We start from the raw sequence: 21,673 nt of genomic DNA on the forward strand, positions 1-21,673 counted from the left end.
TAGTTAATCACCTTTTCTTTTTGGTTCATTTATCTTAGTTTGCTCTTGCATTTTTGAATCCATTGATTTTCACACTAATCATCTGATTATGTCTTCTCATACGTTCCTGCTGTGTTAACCATACAAACAAAACAAGCTTACAAATGATTCGATTAGGAATAAAATCAGAAAGCCCTGAAGAACCAAAAGACTGCAACAAATATCCAGAGATGAAAATGAGTAATGTTCCCAAGAACCCGAAGAAAAAGAACCCTGAATTTTTGGTATACATCAGGTATGATTCGGTTAGGTGCCCATTCTGTAAGTTTTGGGCACCTATCGCAACCTCTTATAAAAAATCTTATACATTAAACATATGGCATTCACAAAACATCTCAAATTGATAAATGGAGAGATGCATTCATAAAAATTTACCAAAAAAGCTGCTGATATTGAAAAAAAATTGATCAAAAAATGTAAATGAAAATTCTAACTATTTATGACTGTATAGAAGCCGTACTTGTACTGATGCCATTGTTGGAGAGCTCCGGTATTGTTGAATCTTTTTGCTGTTGGGTAACATCTGGTTCTTTATCCGAAAACACTTCAGATTTTAAACTAGGAACTAGATTGTCTACGATGGGCCATGTCAATTCCCAATGTAGGATCAGAACCAGGATTGATTTTGGGGTTCAAGAGAATTCCACTTGTTTTCATAACAAGCAAGGAATTCTTGAGAAGCTCAGGAACAAGTTCACGTAGTTTTTCGTTCTTTTTACCTCTTATCTTGATTGTGGCGTAAATTTCCATGCGGCCGAGGATTCCCACCCATAGCTTCGGAAAGCTGGATAATGAAGAGAGATCCATTATTTGCTGCAAGAACACCTTTGACGATAATTTCAGAGCATGCAAAAGTGTGATTTCCATATTACGGTAATCCCTCGATGATTTTCCCTGCACAATCTCAGGAAATCATCAAGCATTTGAAATAGTATCAAATCAAAGAAATTCAACCATAACTCTGGCAGCAGTGAAAATCCCTCATCATTATTGTACATCTCTGCAATGACAAAATTGCGTGATTTCGAACTTCTTCCCTCTGATCCAAGCAAACCTTCTTTAGTCCCTTCACTAACGCAAGCCAAACCTCTGATGCTTCCTGAGGAGATAGTTTCCATCGAGTGAGATACGTGAAAGACCCTGCCATTAGATCTAATGCATGAATCGATCTCTCTGCGGACCCAACCCGTGATTCTGCAAACTGCCTACATGCATCCACGCAAAGACTATAGTTTACCGCTGAAAGATGAGATCCATCAGTCATGATAAAAGCCAGTGTTTCGAAACCCACTTCGGAGGCTTCAGGATGTCGAGCGGTGATTGAGAGCAAGGAAGCAATTGTCCGCCATCCCATCTGAGATTTGATACAACCTGCATTTGTTTTCACAAGATCAGCAATTTCCTGTGTTATTTGCTCACAGTATGCATCGGCTACACGAGCATCAAGTTTAGGATAACTTGCAAAGATTTCAGGAGCTCATCAGCAAGGTTTTCTTTATAGGGGAGCAAACGCTGACAGATGTGAAGTAACCCGAAGACGCCTTTTCAACGAAGCACTAGGCATTACAGCAGATTGAACAATGCCAGCTATATGTTCGTAAACACCTGGCCAAAGAAGAACAATTCTGTCTCGATTGTAAAGTGTGATTGTGGTAAGTAATTCCAGGCAGAAAATCGAGGTATCTTCATCTTCAGATGAACCATTTTTCCTTTCTGGGATGGACCTGAAACCCAGATTAGGGCTTGCACGAGCTGCAATAGAGAATCAGATTGCAAGAACATGCTATCTGTGAAAATGGTACTAACTTGGCATTTCTCAATTGTTTGATGAGCGCGTCGTTGAGCTTCTAATTCTTCTTCGGTCGGTTCTAAGCTTTGCTGTTCTGTATCAAGAGATAATAATTGACTAAACCTGCCCATGAACCCCGATGACCTCTGAGGAGCAAGAGTCTTCACAGGCACATAAGCTGTAGACTGCGCTATTGGTTTTCAGAAACAGGATCTGAAGATTGTTCATTACTGGCCGCAACAGATGGAAGTAAACCTATTCTGTGCAAACTTAAAATGCAATCTAAGATGTTTCTCCCAGCCAGCACGATATAATCACCATACTTATTTGCTATGGTGAAAACTGTAACTGTTGCCATCATAGCTTTGGTGTCGTCGGCAAACGCTAAAATGGGATCATCCATTTGAGAAATATCAAGAAGAGTTGTGAATTTGCAAAGGGAAATAACAAGATCATCCAGTATGTTCACTGAATGACTGCAAGATGCTATCTGGGCCATGGCCAGGCAACCGTCTATACATGTCTGGTAAATATCTTCATTTTCTGCATTATCAAATACCACACAAATAGCGGCAAGTGTAGGACCCGATAACACAGAGAACATGTCACGGTCAAGAAAGGGTTTGGAGTCGCAAGTAATAAATGGAGGCGCAGTCTTTGATTTGTGCATCAAGTTGACCCGGTGGCTTGGCGTCACAACCTCGGCACCCTGCTCCGGAGACATCTTAATCTCGTTCTTGCAGATTGAGTGGTAAAGCTCCAATAGGAACTCACGAGGGAGGTCATCCCCACCATTTATTCGCCGATTGTTCCGCACAAAATCTTCTACTGTCATTTTTTTCTTAACTCGCACGTTGTGCTGGTCCGTATTTAACAGGATAATAGAATAAGATAACACAAGTGCAGCGTCCTTGTTAGCTAAAATCTGTGGTGACTGTTCATAGAATCTCTCCGAAAATGCCTCCAGTACTCTCTGTATCTTTTGGGATTCTCCTGGAAGCCTAAATGATTCTAAGAATAAACGCAAAGCTATATCCAAATTCATGTCTTGGAAATTAAAACTTCGAGCAAATTCCTGAAGCACCTGAACCCAGAATTCTTCATGACTTCCCAGAAAATCACCCACAATATTTTTATCCAACCCTAAGGTATACCTAAAGAACAAAGCTACGCTCTGGGGATCAAGTTCAGTAGGCAAGAGATGTGTTCTTTGCAAAAACTCTAGACCTTTCTTTGGATCCCTGTTGAAGTGATCAACACCCATCATCAAAGTTTTCTTAATTTGCTTCCTATGACGAACAAATCCAACCCAACTGTCTGGATCAGCATAATTCTTGCACTTCTCATTCCAAAATGGAGTATACTGTTCGAGAACTAACAACGATTTATCAGAAAATGATGGTGAATTACCAATTCTTTCAGAGAATCCCTCAACAACGGCAACCAAACCTTCCAAAGCGAGAACGTGCATCGAAGACAATGGAGAGTTAACTGGAAAAGCACTCTTTGACAGAAGGTTACTAACATCTTCAAACAGGTTGCAGCAAGATATGTCACAATCGAAGTTAGCGTACAGTTCTGCCATGAATGTCTTCTGCCTGCAGAGGTCAACAAGAGCCTCCATTAGAACCTCCTGCTGTTGATATGAAGAGTCCCCATGCTTGCTCTGTGCAAGTCTTTGAATTACAGATGACAAGAACGCTTCTAACTGTAATTTTAGCTCTTTTCGCAAATGGAGATATAAGTTTAGGATTATGTTACAGACCATAGAGAGAATCAGGGGACTCATAGACAGGCCAAACTGCATTAGATTTGGGAACAGCTCCTCCTTAATTAAAATCAATAACTTAGGATGCTGGCTTATAAAGGATCCCCCTAATTCAATAGACGAATTTATCAATCCCAAGGCAAAAAGTGGCACATCCTCATCAAATTCTGTCCAGTTCAATCTTGGGCTCATACCAATTTGGTCTCCAACGTTCAAGAGGGAACACAAAAATTGGAAAACCTCCAACACACAAGCGACTCCATACAGTTCGTTCATAGGATTTGGAACTGCATCGACTGCTACCTCACTGTGACCAGTACCAACCACAGAATCATCTACCAAGCTTCTTAGAGAACCCACAGAGACAGAAGCATTCTCGGAACTACCATTACTTCTATCTAACTGTTTATCTTCAGATGTGTACTCCTTTTGAAGCACACTCACCTGCATCAAATAGAGGTATTCGACTTGAATATATAATCAATCAGAAGAATTTCTGGGAGCAATGAAATATCTCAATACACGATGAGTTTTAGAAATGCAATATGATTGAAAAAGGAGCAATGAAATATGACTCCTGAGGGAACTTATAAAATATATAATAGTTTTAATGATACGGTGGAGTAGATGTAACCATTCAAATATCTAATGTTAAAGATTTTGATCTGGGCAGCAGCATAACAACATCATGCAGACAACTATTTTAAAATTGCCCATGAAGTAATACTGCCACAAGATAAATTAGTGGCTAGATGTCAATACCTCTGTCTCTCCAGGAGGCCCATTTCCATGCGTTGATGGTTTTCCTGTGTGATTAAAATGTTGTAGATGCAAAAATATACACCTTACAAGCTCATTCATCGTGTGGCGAGCTATACGCTGCAGTAACTCGCCTTTTGTGCCTGCTTGATGAACTATTCGAAAACAAGTATTCACGATAGTGCAGACATGCTGGTTGTTCAATAAAAATGATGCTTTACTCTTCATGCACGCCAAAAGAACTTGAAGTATCTTCATAAGCACAACCTCTTCGGATGCAGAATCGGTGACCTCAAATCTGCAACTTGTTACAGCGTCAACTACCAAATGCATTGCATCTTTGACATTCACAGTGGTTGGATCAAGTATGCCAAGAGACAAAATTTTATAAACAGAAGACAATGCAACTCCTGTTATTGGTGCTCCAATCTCATCTGATCTAATCACATCCAAGAATGGCTGGAGGTAAATGGATGGATCAACTGCATTCCACTGTCGATTCCAGGAAAAGAGTTTTTTCCGTAATGACTTCAATGATTGGATCAGAGAATGCTCTAGTTGATCCTCCTCAGACATATAACGGCCTCCCCAACGTACGTTTCTCCTCACAACAGCCAAAAGTGCACCAATTTCTGAATTTATCATACATGCAAAAGCAGTACTGCTTGGTATATACTGCCCAGGCTCGCCGTGCCCATTTTCCTCAATTCCAGCATGCATCTTTAAGCTCCCCATAGTCATTCTTACTAACTACTCTAATTCAGATTCCCCCCGACACAGAAAGGTATTAGAGATCAACTGGTACACGTCATCTATGTCCATGGAAAGGGAACATGTAACCTAATTTACATACAAAGGTACAACTATAAACCACAATACCCGAAAAGTTCATGCATACAAGTTGATTAGAATATAACCTTAAATGATGTCCATAACGCAAAAGAGATAGCGTTGAAGAGCTTACCTCAACATTTATGCCGCCTTACTATCACTCTAAAACGAGCGAGAAAAATAACTCAAAAGTCATGTGCATCTAGTAGTCCAATTGCCCCAGCTAGTACACCTATATATACCTAAACCACATTGAACAAACTACAGCGTCAAATAAAGTTTATAGTATCATATCCACAAACAAGTAGGTACTACAAAATGCGTAATTTCGAAACAATAGAAGGTTCAACAATCTCAATTATCAATATGGTCAATTTCCCATCACATCCTAACACATAAAAGAAAGTCATTAACTGTGTTGATATAATAAGATCCACTACTCAACTGAGATGATTTAGTAAGTTCTCTAATTGTATTTGGTCAATTGTGAAATTCAACATTATCCTAAATCTAGTTTCGCAGCAGAACATGATTATTCATTGAAACAGGAAATTGAAAATTTTCGCACAGATCTTATAAATTTAAGTTTTTCTAGGTAAACAACAAGTTAAGTGATGCTGATTTGGAGTAAAAATGAGGAATGAGTAGTAGATCTTCGATAATAATAAATCTAAGATCTCGAATTTTAGAGAGCTTAATGAATTTACCTTTGCTGAAGATCAAATACAGGGAGGGATTGCGTTTAGAGATAGGGAGAGAGACTTTTAGAGAGAGGAAGTCAGAGATCGGCCGCGCAGAAGAGACTGCAAATCAAAACTCTCTCAACGGCCAAAAACTGAAAAAGAAAAGTCAGGAGGAAGCAGAGACAATTAGAGACGATCGTCTTTGTTTGTCATTTTTACCTGAATTTGAGGGTAAAATTGGAATAAGACTAAGGAAAAAGAAAAAGAAAAAGAAAAGAAAGCTCCCTGTTCCAGTGCTGCACGGACTTACTTCTCATATTCTTCCTTTCCACGTGGGTTTTAGTGGGAGGCAAATCCACGGTCAAACTTCTCTAATAACTCAACTCTAGAAGCACGTATCTAGAAACGTGGGTTTTAATAGCATGTTTAAGATGCCAGAAGCATAAGTATTTCTGTTTTTTCAGAAGTAAAAGTTATAAGCATAAATCAAAAGCGAATACATTTTTCTTCACAATAGGTTGATTTTTCTGCTTCTAAAAGTCATTTTCAAATTTTACACCCAAACTACTTCTTGTTTTTTGACTTCTAGAAATATAAAAGTTATTTATGTATCCAGACATGGTATAAACCACAAAAAATGCTCTACGGCATTGGCACAACATGGATTGAACATTCCTATAGCTATATGCAGAAGATGTTAGTAACAGAGTTCTTGATCTAGCATTTGTAAAATGTATTTCATTACAAAATGGTAACTTTCATTACAGGACTGATTACAAGGCCATCAGTATTTAAAGCAAGGTAAGAGAACAATAACAAACTGATAACTCACACACGCGTGAGCAGAGTGAAAGATCACACGTGACTAAGACACAAGTGAACTAAAGAGGGAGTGTAGAATTTGAACTTATCATGCACTGTAGTTTTGCTTATCCTGCACCACTTCATTGTGTGTGCTAATACCCACCCCCCGCAAGCTCATGGGTGGCTGCATCACAGTGAGCTTGGATCTAAGAGTTACAAATCGTGGACCATGAAGCGGCCTGGTAAAAATATTTATAATCTAGTCAAGAGTATTGACATAAAAAACATCCAAAGCCTTGGATTGAACCAACTCCCTGACAAAATGATAATCCAAGGACATGCTTCATTCTTGAATGCAAGACAGGGTTTGAAGCAACAGAGATGGAGCTGATATTATCACAGCCAAGTCTGGGAATACCTTGCACTAGAAAATGAAGAGCCTGTAACACATAGCAGATCCAGATTATTTCAGCAGCACTGTGTGCTAGTGTTCTATACTCTACTTCAGTGCTCGATCTAGCAACTGTGGTTTGCTTCTTTGAAGACCAAGAAATATCATTTGAACCCAAAAAAACACAATACCCACCAGTAGATTTTCTGTCATCTATGTTACCAGCCCAGTCTGCATCAGAAAATCCCAAAAGAAAAGAAGAACCTTTTGTAAAGAGCATTCCATAGTCCAATGTGCCTTTGACATAACGCAAAATCCTTTTGGCAGCTATTAGATGAGGAACTCTAGGATTCTGCATAAACTGACACACCAAATTCACTGCAAAAGCTAGCTCAGGTCTTGACCAAGTAAGATAATGAAGCCCACCAACTAGTGACCTGTATTCAGTTGGATTCTCCATAAGTTCACCTTCGTATTTACTCAACTTATCTGCAGCTGAGATTGGAGTCTGACAAGGCTTAGCACCTTCCATGTGGTGTTTGTGTAAGATATCCACAACATACTTAGTTTGAGAAAGAAAAAGAGAATCATTAGTTCTCTGAACTTGTAACCCCAAAAAATAATGTAGCTGCCCCAAGTCTTTAATTGGAAACTGACTTTGCAAGTGAGCAATGACCTTAGCCATTAAATATTTGGAAGATCCAGTAAGTAAGATATCATCAACATAGATGAGTACAACAATTATTTTCTGACTAGATTTATGCACAAATAAGGATGGATCTGCAACAGAATTCTCAAAGTTTAATGACAAAAGAACTGTGCTCAATTTGTCATACCAGACTCTTGGTGCCTATTTCAATCCATAGATAGCTTTATGTAGTAAGCAGACATGATCAGGCCTAGTAGGATCAACAAAACCTGGTGGATGTCTCATGTAAACTTTCTCGTTCAAGTCACCATGCATAAATACATTACTCACATCTAATTGATGAATAGACCAGCCGAACTGCACCACCATTGACAAAATAATCCTAATAGTAGTTGGCTTTGCTACTGGGCTAAAAGTTTCTTCAAAGTCAATACCAGGATGTTGATGGAAACCCTTTGCCACCAGTCTAGATTTGTGAGTATCAATTGTCTCATCTGCTTTATATTTAATCCTAAACACCCACTTACAACCCACAAGATTTTGAGAAGAATGAGGTTTTACCAAGGACCATGTACCAGCATTTGCTAAAACTGTAAATTCTTTGGCTGAAGCAAACCTCCAAACCTCTTCTTTATGAGCAGTAGAAATACATGTAGGTATTCTAGTCTTGTGACTGAGAAGTGCAATAGACATTTTATGCTTTGTAGCGTAATAAGATTTTGGTACCCTTGTTCCATTCTTACCCCTATTTATCATATTATGATCATTCTTAGGAATAGTTACTGAAACTGCAGGAGGAGTAACAGTAGATAGAATAATAGCAGCAGAAGAAGAAGAAGTAGTAAGGGGCACTGAAACTGTAGAAGTGGATGTATTAGAGGGAGCAGTAACAGATGGTTGAGAGACATTAGAAAGTGTAGAATCTTCACATGAAACAGATGAGACTGACGATTTGAAAGGAAAATGAGTTTCATCAAATGAAACATGTCTTGAAATATAAATGGTGCCAGTGAGAGGATCAAGACATTTGTAGCCTTTATGAGATTGACTATATCCTAGAAACACACATTGTTTGCTTCTAGGTTCTAACTTATTTGAAGTGTATGGCTTTAACCAAGGAAAGCATGAGCAGACAAAAACTTTGAGAAAATTGTAATCTGGTGATTTGTGAAATAGTTTCTCATAAGGATTAGAAATTGAATAGCTCTAGTAGGAAGTCAGTTAATAAGATGATTTTCCGTAATAAGAGCTTCTACCCAATAAGAGAATGGGAGACCAGACTGAAAAATAAGTGTTCTTGTTACAACTAAGAGATGTTTGTGCTTTTTCTCAGCAACACTATTTTGCTCAGGTGTATGAGGACAACATAACTCATGTGTAATGCCTTTTTGAGCAGAAAAGTTAGCCAGAAAAGTATTTAGAAATTCTCCTCTATTGTTAGTTTTAATGGTGAGGATAGAATGAGATAAAAGATTTTATATTCAAGTAACAAAAGAACAGAAAGCATGTTTAAAATCAGACTTAGATGTTAAAGGCAAAACCCAACAATATCTGGTAAAGTCATCCACTATATTAGCATAGCCTAAAGAGCCTGAAACAGAAGGTTCATGACAAGGACCCCAAAGATCCATGTGCAACAACTCCGGAGGTTGCTTTGCACTATTACATGACAACTAAAATGGAAGTTTATGACTCTTACAAACTTTGCAGTCAATATAAGTGAAAGGCTTATTAGACACATTCTTTAAGTTGAGATTACTACATATTTTTTGAAAAGTTTGAAATGAAGGATGACCCAGTCTTCTGTGGAGAATAGTTGAATCATTTATTGTGGTTGAAAGAGCATAAGAGGTTGAGTTGAAGTGGATAGGATATAGGCCATTCCTATGTGGACCTTGGAAAAGAGTCTTCCCGGAGGGTACGTCCTTCACAGAAAAACCATTGGAATCAAGTGTTAGCGAACAATTGTTATCAGATGTGAATTTATGAATGGATAACATGTTATGAGAAGATTTTGGCACCACAAGAATGTCTTTTAAATGGAAAGAATGATCATTAATATGCTTACTAGAGGAGCCTGTGTGAGTAATAAACATATATTCACCAGTAGCAGTTTTGACAGCATCAGCACCATCATAAGGAGTTTGCTCTTGTAGAGTAGCAGCATCAGAAGTAATATGAGAATTAGCACTACTGTCAGCTATCCATTCTTCATTATCAAATATGTCCGCTGCATCTAACATAACATTTAAGTTTGTTGGTGGTTTCCTTCCTTGATAAGAGAAGTTCAATCTTTAAGGACAATTTGGGGCCAAATGAGTATCACTGAGACATAGTTGACAAGGTTGTGTGATAGCAGAAGTATAGCCTCTTCCTGATGAATTTCTAGTGAAGATATCTGGATTAGGAAATCTACCTCTATATCCTCTATCTCGAGAACATCCTTTGTGATTATATGAACCTCTATAACTACCTCTAGAAGAATTGGCCATAAATGCCTTCAATTCAGTTTCAGTTTTAACAAGCTGAATTCTTTCACCAATAACTGCCTCTTCACTCAGAAGATTATTGTGAAGTTCAATACAAGTAACAGGAGGATTTTTATGGCGCATAGAGGTTGCAAATGGAATATAATCTGAATTGAGTGCTTTAAGAGTTACTACTACAAGTTTTTTGTCAGAGATGAACTCACCAGCAGCAGCAAGTTGATCAGAAATACTTTTGATCTCATTTATCAATTCCGGGATAGATTTTGTACCTTGTGTAAGAGATAGTAGTTTCGTACGCAGCTGTATTGAATGAGTAAAACATGCTCTTGAAAATCGTTCCTCAATATTCTTCCATAACTCATGAGAGGTAGTGGATCTTGAAAAATAAGCAATTACAGATTCAGAGATGGTAGAATTAAGCCAGATAATGATGGAAGCATCTTCAGCTTTCCAGTCGGTGTAAGCATGATTCTCAATTCCATTTTCTTGATTTCTTATGTTAGTAAAACGCTCAGGACAAGGATGAAATCCATCTAAAAACTTCAATAACTTGTATATTTGAATAATCGGACTCAGTAAATTCTTCCATGTAATGAAATTATCTTCCTTGAGTTTGATATTAACAAAGTGAGTAAGGTGATTTATAGGTACTTTGGAGAAGGAATTCGAAGTTAAATTTTCCATTATTGAGAAATAAAAGTATGAATTTGAGATCTGATTTGAGAATAATGATGAAGAATCTTTGAAAAGAAAGAAAATTATTCTATTGAAAAGAATTGAAAACTACTGAGATGTAGAAATCAATTAGTGAGATAGATGATGAATGCTAAATACAAACAATTAGGATCGTACAAATCTACAAAATATAGATCTGAGAGAAGACAGAATTACAGATTCGTAAAGAAATCAAGATCATGATTTTGGAAAATCACCTCTCAATCAACAAATATCAGAAAACTCTTGTTGAAGATCACATTCAGAAAGCAATGAAGCAAGAGAATGAATATGGAGAAATACATGATCGAAGAAACGAGTTGAAACTCTAACCTATCTGATACCATAGTAACAGAGTTCTTGATCTAGCATTTGTAAAATGTATTTCATTACAGGACTGATTACAAGGCCATTAGTATTTAAAGCAAGGTAAGAGAACAATAACAAACTGATAGCTCACACACGCGTGAGCAGAGTGAAAGATCACACATGACTAAGACACAAGTGAACTAAAGAGGGAGTGTAGAATTTGAACTTATCATGCACTGCAGTTTTGCTTATCCTGCACCACTTCAGTGTGTGTGCTAATAGATGTCACGCTCTAAAGGCAATCAATAGAGCTTATTGAAGTGCATGGAATTTGAAGCTCTTGAACGAGTTGACAATCATCTACGATAGAATAAAACCAAAAGCACTAGTAGCTCTTATTAATTGGAATTTTATTTCCTGGTATGTAGATGTGGGAGTATCCGTAAGTTTGGTCCTAGCTCAGCTCAACAAACTGGCTTTAGACTTGGGATGGATGCTCACTTGAGCAAGCGCAAACTCTTTCCTTTTGCTAAACCCGTTAAGAGCTTTTCCAATGGTGGTTGTGTGTGTTTCCTAGGTGGCAACACAAACAAGACATCCTCATTCCAATTTTTCCTTAAATTTAGGGAGGAAAAATAGTTCTTCTCCGATGATGTTGTTTGTGATTTTTTATGGATTAAATGTAAATTTTATTTTTAGTAATTTTTAGATTTTATTAGAGCTAAAAATGGTTATTTAATATATTTGAATTAATTTAGGTAAGCAAAAGCTTAATAGGATAGCTTGACATAGTCAAGGTGAATGTCTAAAACTAGACATTCACCCTGACAATGTCTAAAAAAATTTAAGCCATGTCATCTTCGCATTGATTTAAGAAGTTGGGTTGGAGAAGAATGTTAGAAAAAATGAATGTCTATCCTATGTGAACTTAGACATTTATCTTCACATACATTCCATTGGAGAAGCTCTAAGGTAAAGTCTGATTCGAATAATCAAAACTACAGTGATGAAGATCTGCATGAACTGAAATGCCAAGTTCTTGGGTGCAATAATTATACTCATAAAAGTCATAACTAAAAGGAGCTTCTACTTGATCATTATTGTATTACAACACAAATGATTATCACATAAAATTGAATCACAATGAAGAATGAGACTTGATCTTCTGCCTCTGAACGGGAAAAGGCTGAAGATTCAGAACAAGGCCAGAAATTATCTAAGAAGCTGACTTTTGCATATGTACTCCCTGCTTTTAAACGGTTGACGTTTGCCTGCTCCAAAATCAGAACCTCTAGTTCGAGCTGCTTCTGGTGAAAAATTGTCACGAAAAGTATGCAGTCTTCAAGGTGGAAGCTTTAGGTTACAGTAGAAACATTTCTGACACTTTCTCTCACTATATTCTTAACGAATAGCTCGCCTGCTCTATATGAAGATCGAACCTAGAAAAACCATCAAATTAAACAAGTATCAGCAAGGACCTCTTGAGAAGATATAGATTGAATGCAATGCATAAGAACTAGGATGAGTAAAATCCAGATCACATTTTCCTTTCAGGATTGTAAAATTGTTCAATAAAAATAAGAAATGGTAATGGTCTTCTGCCATGCTGCTTGACTTTTGATACTAATAATCATGGCTTTGATTAGAATTAGGTAATGAACATGTATTGCTTGAATTCTTACGAGCAAATCACATACATGAAATTTCAGAAAATTTACAGCTCTAGACACTTACCAAGGGTCCACTGGCAACATAACGGAAACCAATTGATTCTCCAAATTCCTTCCAGAAGGCGAACTTTTCTGGAGTAACATACTCTTTGACAGTCAAGTGTAATGGAGTTGGCTACACAAAACAAACCTTTAATTTTTAGTGACACATACCACAAGTGTTGAATATATTATCAACTAAATAAATATGTACGTTATTTCACCTGTAGATATTGTCCAAGTGTCAAAATATCAACACCAATAGCCCTTAAATCGGTCATTGTTTCCTTCAACTCCTCGTCAGATTCACCCAAGCCAAGCATTATAGAAGATTTGGTCACCATCCCTTCTTTGCACAGCTTTGCTTGTTTGAGTACAGATAAGCTTTGGTCATACCTGTTTTGTTAACTGAAGAAATCAGTAAATATCCAAGATACCCAAAAAGTAGCCTCTGAAGCACACTAAACGGAACATCAACTCTGTTCAGAATCGAAAATTGGCAGGGGAAGTTCTTAAAGGGTGACGTTGGATTCATATATGCATGCTCATCATACTCATCCCACATTAGTAAAGAAACTGAGGCGAGTTACTTAGATAAATTCTGGCTGCACTAAACCTTAATCTGGAGAGGAGGAACACTCCTACTATCTAGTTTTAAAATGGTTTCATAAAGAGTTAATGTAGCAATAGTGAAACAAAAATAGATAAGATTATTGTGTACTCACCCGGCCCGAGGGTCTCTGACAATTCGTTGAAGCCGTTTAACAGTCTCAATATTGTGAGCAAAGACATCTAACCCTGAGTGTACCAACATCGTCACAGCTTCCAAATCTCCCCGGAAATCAGAAGTTAAACATTCTACCATAATTTCAGGCTTGAGTTTCTGCAAATTAAATTCTAAAATCAAATCAATTCTGGTTTTGTAAACAAGTCTTTATTGTGTTTTTGAGTAAAAACAACATATATACCTTCATAGCTTTGACTGTTTGAGCAAAATGACCACTTCCACCATCGGGTAGATCATCTCGATCAACACTTGTCAGCACAATGTAATCCACACTGTTACAGACAATAACCACCATTAGAGAGCAAAGTATCACTTCTACCCATATACAAAACCTATATGAAATCTCAAAACGAAAATTGTTTTCTGAATGCGTATAACAGTATTAAGTGGGTAATATTTCTTACCCCCAGCTTGCAATAGCCTTAGCAGTATTCTCGGGTTCCATTGGATCAGGTGGAGCTGGATTTCTGCTAGTTTTCACAGCACAAAATCTACAGCCACGAGTACAAGTATCTCCTAAAACCATGATTGTTGCAGTTGAAATACCATCTCCTCCCCCATTCCAACACTGTACTTAAAATTTGATTTAGCACTCAACAGTGTAAATGTCTAAACATAAAATGAGTGAAGTTTAGGAGACACAAGTTACCTCTCCAATATTAGGGCATTGAGCTTCTTCACAAACAGTATTTAGTTTCAATCTTGATAAAGAATCTTTAACTTGTTGAAATCTTTCACCCTGGGGTGCTTTTTGTCTAAGCCATTCAGGTTTTTTCACATTTGGATCTCTACCAGTATAAGCACCCATACCACCTGGATATGAACCTCCATTCTTATTCTTAGACTCAAATAACTCAGAATTACTTGATTGACTTACGGTTTTCAATTCTGATGGTGATGAATTTACAGCTTCAGATCTAATGATTTTTTTCCATGAAATTGAATTTGATGGTTTCGGTTTTGGTTGTAAGAATGAAATTGACGGAATTGAGGGTTTTGAAATCGATTGATGAATCATTTTTAATAAAATTGAGAAAGAATCCAATATAGAGAAAGTGTTTCTAATGGAGGAAGCTCAGCTTTGGATGTTTTTTTTTGTATTGTAATCTCCGTCACAAAATTTGGTGGTAGTTGTAACGGTTTGTTAAACCTAACTTGAATTTTTTTTGGTGTACTCATAAAACTCGGAGGATTTAACACAGTAGAAAATGTCGGCCGATTGGACTCGGGAATCGGACAAGTGAGCACGTGTTTTTCCTTTTGGTAATAAGTTTAAAAATAAAGGGTAATTTGAAAAGTGTATTCAGTAGCTAACCCTAATAAAACTAAAACTATCACAGCCTTGAGGTTTTGGTTCTGTTTCGTTTTTTGGTTGCAGTCATGGGAGGGAAAATAGAAGAGCAATACAGCGAACCAGAAACCCTAGAAATCAACAAGAAGAAGAAGAGGGAAAAGAAAAGCAAAAGGAAAAACATAGAAGATGAAGAAGAAATTGAAACCTTAGAAGTGGAAAAGAGTAATAAAAAAGAGTCAAATAAGAAGAATAAGAAGAAGAAATCACATGAAGAGAAGAATGAAATTAATGTTGTTGTTGTTGAGGAAGAGATGAAAAAAGAGAGTGTAGCTAAAAGTGTAGTTGTATCGGGGAATAATAGTAAAGATTTAAAGTACAAGCCTTTGAGTTCTTTCAGTGAAACCAAATTACCTGATGAAGTACTTGAATGCTGTAAAACATTTAGTAAACCCTCTCCAATTCAAGCTCATGCATGGCCTTTCCTTTTAGATGGTCGGGATCTTATTGGTATTGCTGCTACTGGTTCAGGTATATTTTTTTGTCTTAACTTTTTAGCTTATGAATTTATCAAGTAATGAAACTGTGATATTCAACAGGTATCTCATTTATGAGATAGTGTTGAAATTTATGAAAATGGAAAGTAAGAACGAATCACTGAGATTGATAGTTAATATGGTGGCTAGAATTTGTGGTTGGGGTGTTTGGGTGAAAGCTAGCTTCTTTCTGGCTAGTGAGGTTCAGATTAGTATTTATTATTAGATGTTTGAGCCAGAGAACATTGTAGACATTAATAATGACAATCTGATAGCTACAAGTATGACCTGCGTAGTCACTGGTATCTGAAATAGGAACTGAAAAAGCTTAAGGAAATATAGAATAGTCTCACTGTACTGGTATTCTCTCTTTAATAGAACGTGTCTTCCACCAAACCATGGTTATGCTTTTCTGTTTGTTAGGTGCTGCAGTCTTTAGTTTCTGCTTGCTAGTTGATGGTAGACTGTATTTGAGTTGACTGTCTAACCTGTTTCTTGGTCAGGGAAAACTTTGGCATTCGGGATTCCAGCTCTCATGCATATTCTGCAGAAAGGGAAAAACCAAGCATCTAAAAGAAAAAATCCTCTTTGTCTTGTTTTGTCACCTACAAGGGAGCTAGCTCAACAAGTATGTATTGTTCTGTATTTCATTTATATTTGTATATATTTCATTTTGTATGGCTTTTCTAATTGCACAAAAACAGGAAGAAATTCTTTTTGAATTTTGCAGAAACCTTTCTGTTGCTGCAATTTTAATGGGCATTTTATAGTTACATTTTAATCCTCTTTGAGTTGATATGATATAATGTATTTTACTCATATGAATTATTGATGGCAGATTTCAGATGTTCTTTGTGAGTCTGGAAAGCCATGTGGTGCAAAGTCAGTTGTCGTGTATGGAGGAACATCTAAAGGACCTCAAATATCTGCTTTAAAGTCGGGAGTTGTAAGACAGTTTTGATCTCTGTTAAAAAATTTATGAGTTACATACATGCAAAAGCTTCCACATTGGTTATGGTAAAATTGTATTTATGCCACATAGATATCGCCATTGTGTAGGTGAAAAGGCTAATGATAAAGCTGAATGGTATATATATACCATTTATGTTTAGCAATTAACTGGTGAAGCTTAAAATCCTGCACCAGGGTTTCAAACTCCGGTTGATTGAAAATGTATATAAGTGCTGCGTGATGGTCAAACCAGTTTGAAACACCTCATAGAGTTTAGGCGATGTTGGAAACACCTCCCAGAGTTTAGGCAATGTTTGAAACATCTCCTAACTCTAGGAGAAGTTTTAAACACCGCATACCCTCATTTATGATAAATATAAAACTCCGCTTCCTATACATAACAATGTCCCGTTGTGGTTTTGTCTCTTGAATGTTGAAATGGTATGCTGTATTTAGGTTCTCCATACCTTTTTAGCATATAGCATTGTGGATGCTCTAAAGCGTTTTTCTTATTTTGTGTGAACTTCTTTGTTTCCTACACTGAATTTAACTTCTATGGGAAAAAGCAGCTGAAATGTTCCATGTAACTCCACATTGCTTAATTGTGTTTAGAACAGAATCATCTTATTACATCTACTGACTACTTGCACATCATGAAATTCTTCTCATTTATTTACTTTTTCCATTTGAATATCAGGACATTGTTATTGGAACTCCTGGTCGCTTGAGGGATCTGATTGATTCGGGATTTTGTTGTCTAAACGAGGTGTCTTTTGTGGTAAGTTTAGTGGGGTCTCAGAAGTGTGGTTGATTAATATCTCATCTTTATTGATCTGTATCCAATTTTTTTGTTTGTGGTTGCCTCTTTAGATTAATCCTCAAACTTATCCTTCTTTTTTTGACATCTAAAAATATATGCTGAATACATTTATCGACATCGTTCACTTTAAATACAGTCATCTTGAAATAAATGAAAATACTAGTTTAGGCGCTGCTTGACACTCGCTGAAATTACATTTGTTAGGTTCTGGATGAAGCAGATAGAATGCTTGACATGGGGTTTGAACCTGAAGTTCGTGCCATATTGAGCCAGACAAGCTCTCGTAAGTGACATGCTCATCCTACTTGAAAACCTCTAAACTTTAAAGCACTTCCTCTTTTTGATATTTGCATGGATATTTGACACTGGTGTGACATGTGCAGATCGCCAGATGGTTATGTTCAGTGCAACTTGGCCTCCTTCTGTATATCAGTTGGCTCAAGAGTTCATGGATCCAAATCCTGTTAAGGTGTGCATCTTCATAAAATGTCCCTCTGTTAACAATATACATTGCCGTTTTCTTAATCATTGGTTTCATTATTAGGTGGTTGTGGGATCTGAGGATTTGGCTGCCAACCACGATGTTTTGCAGATAGTAGAGGTATTATGGAAGATTTGCTGACAATCTATCCTCTTAATTAGTTGTTAATCAAATCTAGATGGATGTTTAAGCACCTTTACTTGTTGTAGGTTTTGGATGATAGAGCGCGTGATGCACGTTTGACCACCTTGTTAGAGAAGTACCACAAGTCGAAAAGGTAATATTGTTTTTTCAAGTTGTTTCTGAATTTGGTTTTGTCATCCGAAGTAAACGATGTCCTATTTTGCATGACCCAAGCTTTCTGATTTAGCTATATATGTAATTAATGGCTAAGAAGGAGCCTGGTCCTTCCGAGCGCCTCGAAGAACCAACTTATAATCAGAGTGTAATAGTATCACCATGAGTGATTATTATAAAAGCTGATGTTATATTTCAAAGAAATTATTGTATTTTAGACCCTACTCCTCTTTAAGATTTGACTGCTTTGACCTCCTGCTGATGCATTTTTTTGTTGTTGCTGTTTTTGTTTAACAGTAACAGAGTTTTAGTATTTGTGTTGTACAAGAAGGAAGCATCTCGCGTGGAAAGCATGCTCCAAAGGAAGTAAGACCCTTGTTCCCTTGACATTTGTCTAAGTTAGTTCCTCTTATGTTGACATTGACCCTTATTTTGTAGGTTTCATTTGTTTCACTATTTTGTGGATCACACAATGACATGCAAAACATACTTTCAGAATAATATTTAGTTGTGTCATATGATGAACTTTCCCATTGTACAATATATTATTATTTTGAAAGCTAACATCCCATACTTCTGATTACAGGGGCTGGAAGGTTGTTTCTGTACATGGAGATAAAGCTCAGGGTGAGCGTACAAAATCACTTGCATTATTCAAAGATGGAACATGCCCATTAATGGTAAAGTCACTTACTACATGATGCCCATGGGCATATTTCTCAATGATAAGCAGTTTGTGTGATAGGGGGTCCGCTTAGGACCAAAAACTCAATATTTATGTGAGCTGGTTGAATTAGTGTTTACCTGGTATTTGTAAATGCTTAAATAAAATAATCACTTAATGACAACATGATAGAGAAAGGGAGAGAGGGAGGGGTGATTGTTTGTACTGGTGGAATACATACCCACAAAAAAGATTTATTTAGTGAACATTTAAATGTCTGCAGATAGCTACTGATGTAGCTGCTCGAGGATTGGATATTCCTGATGTTGAAGTAGTGATCAACTACAGCTTTCCTCTTACCACTGAGGACTATGTTCACAGAATAGGGAGAACTGGCCGAGCTGGTAAAAAGGGTGTGGCTCATACTTTCTTCATGCACGAAAACAGGGTATGATCTAAAGACCATTTTCTAAGTTCCTTTCCACCATTCCAAAAACTGCAGTGAGAAGGCAAAAAAAAAAAAAAAACTCTGCTTTTTCTTTTGGAATTCATTATATTCAATTCAATATAAGTTTTAATGTGCGCACCACCACAGGGTCTCGCTGGGGAGTTGGTGAATGTTCTTAGAGAAGCTGGACAGGTTGTGCCTGAATCCCTTATGAAGTTTGGCACTCATGTGAAGAAAAAGGTGATTATCTCACAGTGGACAACTTTTTTTGCATTTTTTTTTGTCATGTTAATTCATAACATGGTTGGGGAGTAGGCTGGGGCCATGCTTTAAGCATATCGATATGTGGAATGCTATGAGAGTGCAACAGCTCAAGTGTTTGACAGATAATATGTTCTCTTGTCGAAATTTTGCTTGATTGCAGAGCTGCATGACTAATATCTCAATTACTTGTTTCAGGAATCTAAGCTCTATGGAGCCCACTTCAAGGAAATTACTGCAGATGCTCCAAAGGCGACAAAGATCACCTTCGACAATTCAGATGAAGATTGATTGTATCTTCTGCAAACAGCAAAACTGCCAAAGCTCCCATCCTGCTTCACTTTCGGTGTTGGATGAATGCCAAATAGTGGTTTGTTTGAGATAAATCAGTAAGTGTTGGTCTTTGTCTACTGGAAGCAATTTAAAATGAAAGTTGAGCCTGAGGATCTTCTGTGCCTCAGCAACTAGAATGCTCCATATAAGTTATTTGCTTAACATTTTTTTTCTGTGATGATTTGTTCCTAAAGGGCATCAGTTAGTAGCTGTAAAAACTCATAATGGGAAAATGAATCTTATTCATGTTCGACCTAATTTATGTATTATGGAGAAAATTTTGCTCAATCTTATATAAGCTTATGCCAAGTCTTGGTTCCAGAAATTTTGTTTTTTATTTTTGTTTTTTTGAAGAAAAGGATAAAATTGTACGAGATACAACCATCATGTCACGTGAAGATCATTTTAAAGAAAATGATAAAATTGAAGATCATTTTAGCTCCAGGGTTCCATGGGTTTGATGAGCAATTTGAGCAAAGGATTTGTAGCTTGGTTCCTGAAATTTGTAAGACTCCACTGATCTCTTTACGAACCACAACTGCCTTTGAAGTTAGAAAATACTTCTCTTGGAATCCTTTTTTATCCAGGTCCATGTTGTAACCCTCCCCGAGGGTAGATAATACAATCATTCTTTGGCTAAGTCTTGTAAGGAGAATGGAAAGGCTTGTAACATAGCCATAGCCATATCCCTATCTTCGTCTTCGGTACTTTCCCTAAAACTTGTCATCTTGTGTTGAAATATTTGAAGATGATGGTTTGGATCTTCACCAGGAAGTCCCTTGAACTTCGTTAGATGGTGAATGAGATTTGACTTCCGCTCCACTGTGTCAGTTAGAGGAATACACAATGGTTGCGAATCTAAGTATGGAGACGTCAACTCTCTCAACTTCTCCTCTGCAGGTGGGGTTGGTGGAGGATTAACCATCTCTTCTGTTGTAGACAGTTCTTGTTGTAGTTTATGAGATTCTTGTAGTATTGTTCCCTTACGAGTTGTAATCTCATAACGTTGATAATCCCACTGTTTAGGTGTCAGAGATCAAATACCTGAAACAAGATTCTCAAAAACTAAGTTAGATACGGTAATAGAATCTAACAAAGCAAAAGGGAAAATAAAAACAACTAAAATCGTCCGCTGCTCCTCGGCAGCGGCGCCATTATTCGCTATTTATGATGATAATTTTTTGATCCATTTCTTGCTCAACACTTGATTCTTGTATTATCTCATTGATGATATAACACTTAAATGTTCAAAATGTAAATTTATGAATATTACCTAGAAATTTTGGTAGGTGAACTTGTAGTTTGATAAGGGAATTTTGGCTTTGTATTTCTGAACAGCCAACAAGTACTCTTTAACAGTGTTAAAGCACTGCTCGGTCGAACTCGCAAGCGTTGCTATCTTAAGCTCGTTTGTCAAGTTTAGTTGTCAAAACTGTAAGTCTTGATTTCTATCTACTTATAGTAATGTCTCGGATTAAGATAGAATGTATAAGTTGAGCTCTAGACTTCACGTCGTTCATCGATTGAAGATGAAGAACTACTAAGGGGAGCTTGTGGAACTTCATCAACAAAAGGTACTATGTGGAGACTTGAACTCATCTATCACTCGAAAGTCTATTCTATTGAAACAAAGTCGTATGGCGGTATAGACTTTACATTATACACATTTGATATTTCGAGGCGAGTTTAACTCACTTATATCTTTCTCGAAATATGTGTTAGAAAGCTTTTTGCTTTAACCACGTTCATCATCGTTCTTGACGAAAGTCAAAAGATGATCATGTGAAAATCACATGGTAACATCTTGCATGATTTGTGTGAGACAGTCATTTGATGTAGGCTCAGAATGTTTAGTACGGATCATTCAATC

At 37.0% G+C, this 21,673-nt stretch overlaps 3 protein-coding genes across 3 annotated transcripts; 1 reads left to right on the top strand and 2 right to left on the bottom strand.

The window, feature by feature from the left end:
* Positions 1–1,492: 1,492 nt before the first annotated feature.
* Positions 1,493–6,060, bottom strand: LOC113301814 (ARF guanine-nucleotide exchange factor GNOM-like). Its single transcript, XM_026550643.1, has 4 exons — positions 5,894–6,060; positions 5,320–5,428; positions 4,359–5,195; positions 1,493–4,040 (listed from the first exon to the last, which is right to left on the bottom strand). Exons 3-4 carry the CDS (start codon positions 5,094–5,096, stop codon positions 2,019–2,021), a joined length of 2,760 nt encoding a protein of 919 aa, XP_026406428.1. The 5' UTR covers positions 5,097–5,195; positions 5,320–5,428; positions 5,894–6,060; the 3' UTR covers positions 1,493–2,018.
* Positions 6,061–12,249: 6,189 nt separating this feature from the next.
* Positions 12,250–14,865, bottom strand: LOC113301815 (lipoyl synthase 1, chloroplastic-like). The gene is made up of 7 exons (XM_026550645.1): positions 14,371–14,865; positions 14,126–14,289; positions 13,903–13,993; positions 13,660–13,817; positions 13,159–13,330; positions 12,960–13,070; positions 12,250–12,664 (listed from the first exon to the last, which is right to left on the bottom strand). The coding sequence occupies exons 1-7, from the start codon at positions 14,737–14,739 to the stop codon at positions 12,581–12,583; spliced, it is 1,149 nt and encodes a 382-aa protein (XP_026406430.1). The 5' UTR covers positions 14,740–14,865; the 3' UTR covers positions 12,250–12,580.
* A 199-nt stretch (positions 14,866–15,064) lies between these two features.
* On the top strand, positions 15,065–20,112 carry LOC113301816 (DEAD-box ATP-dependent RNA helicase 5-like). The gene is made up of 13 exons (XM_026550646.1): positions 15,065–15,543; positions 16,052–16,176; positions 16,387–16,494; positions 17,197–17,277; positions 17,524–17,602; positions 17,703–17,788; positions 17,864–17,920; positions 18,010–18,077; positions 18,395–18,463; positions 18,684–18,777; positions 19,045–19,209; positions 19,357–19,449; positions 19,669–20,112. The coding sequence occupies exons 1-13, from the start codon at positions 15,102–15,104 to the stop codon at positions 19,759–19,761; spliced, it is 1,560 nt and encodes a 519-aa protein (XP_026406431.1). The 5' UTR covers positions 15,065–15,101; the 3' UTR covers positions 19,762–20,112.
* The last annotated feature ends 1,561 nt before the right edge of the window (positions 20,113–21,673 follow it).

The sequence above is a fragment of the Papaver somniferum genome, chromosome 8 (assembly GCF_003573695.1).
Source record: "Papaver somniferum cultivar HN1 chromosome 8, ASM357369v1, whole genome shotgun sequence".
NCBI classification, from domain to species: Eukaryota; Viridiplantae; Streptophyta; class Magnoliopsida; order Ranunculales; family Papaveraceae; genus Papaver; species Papaver somniferum.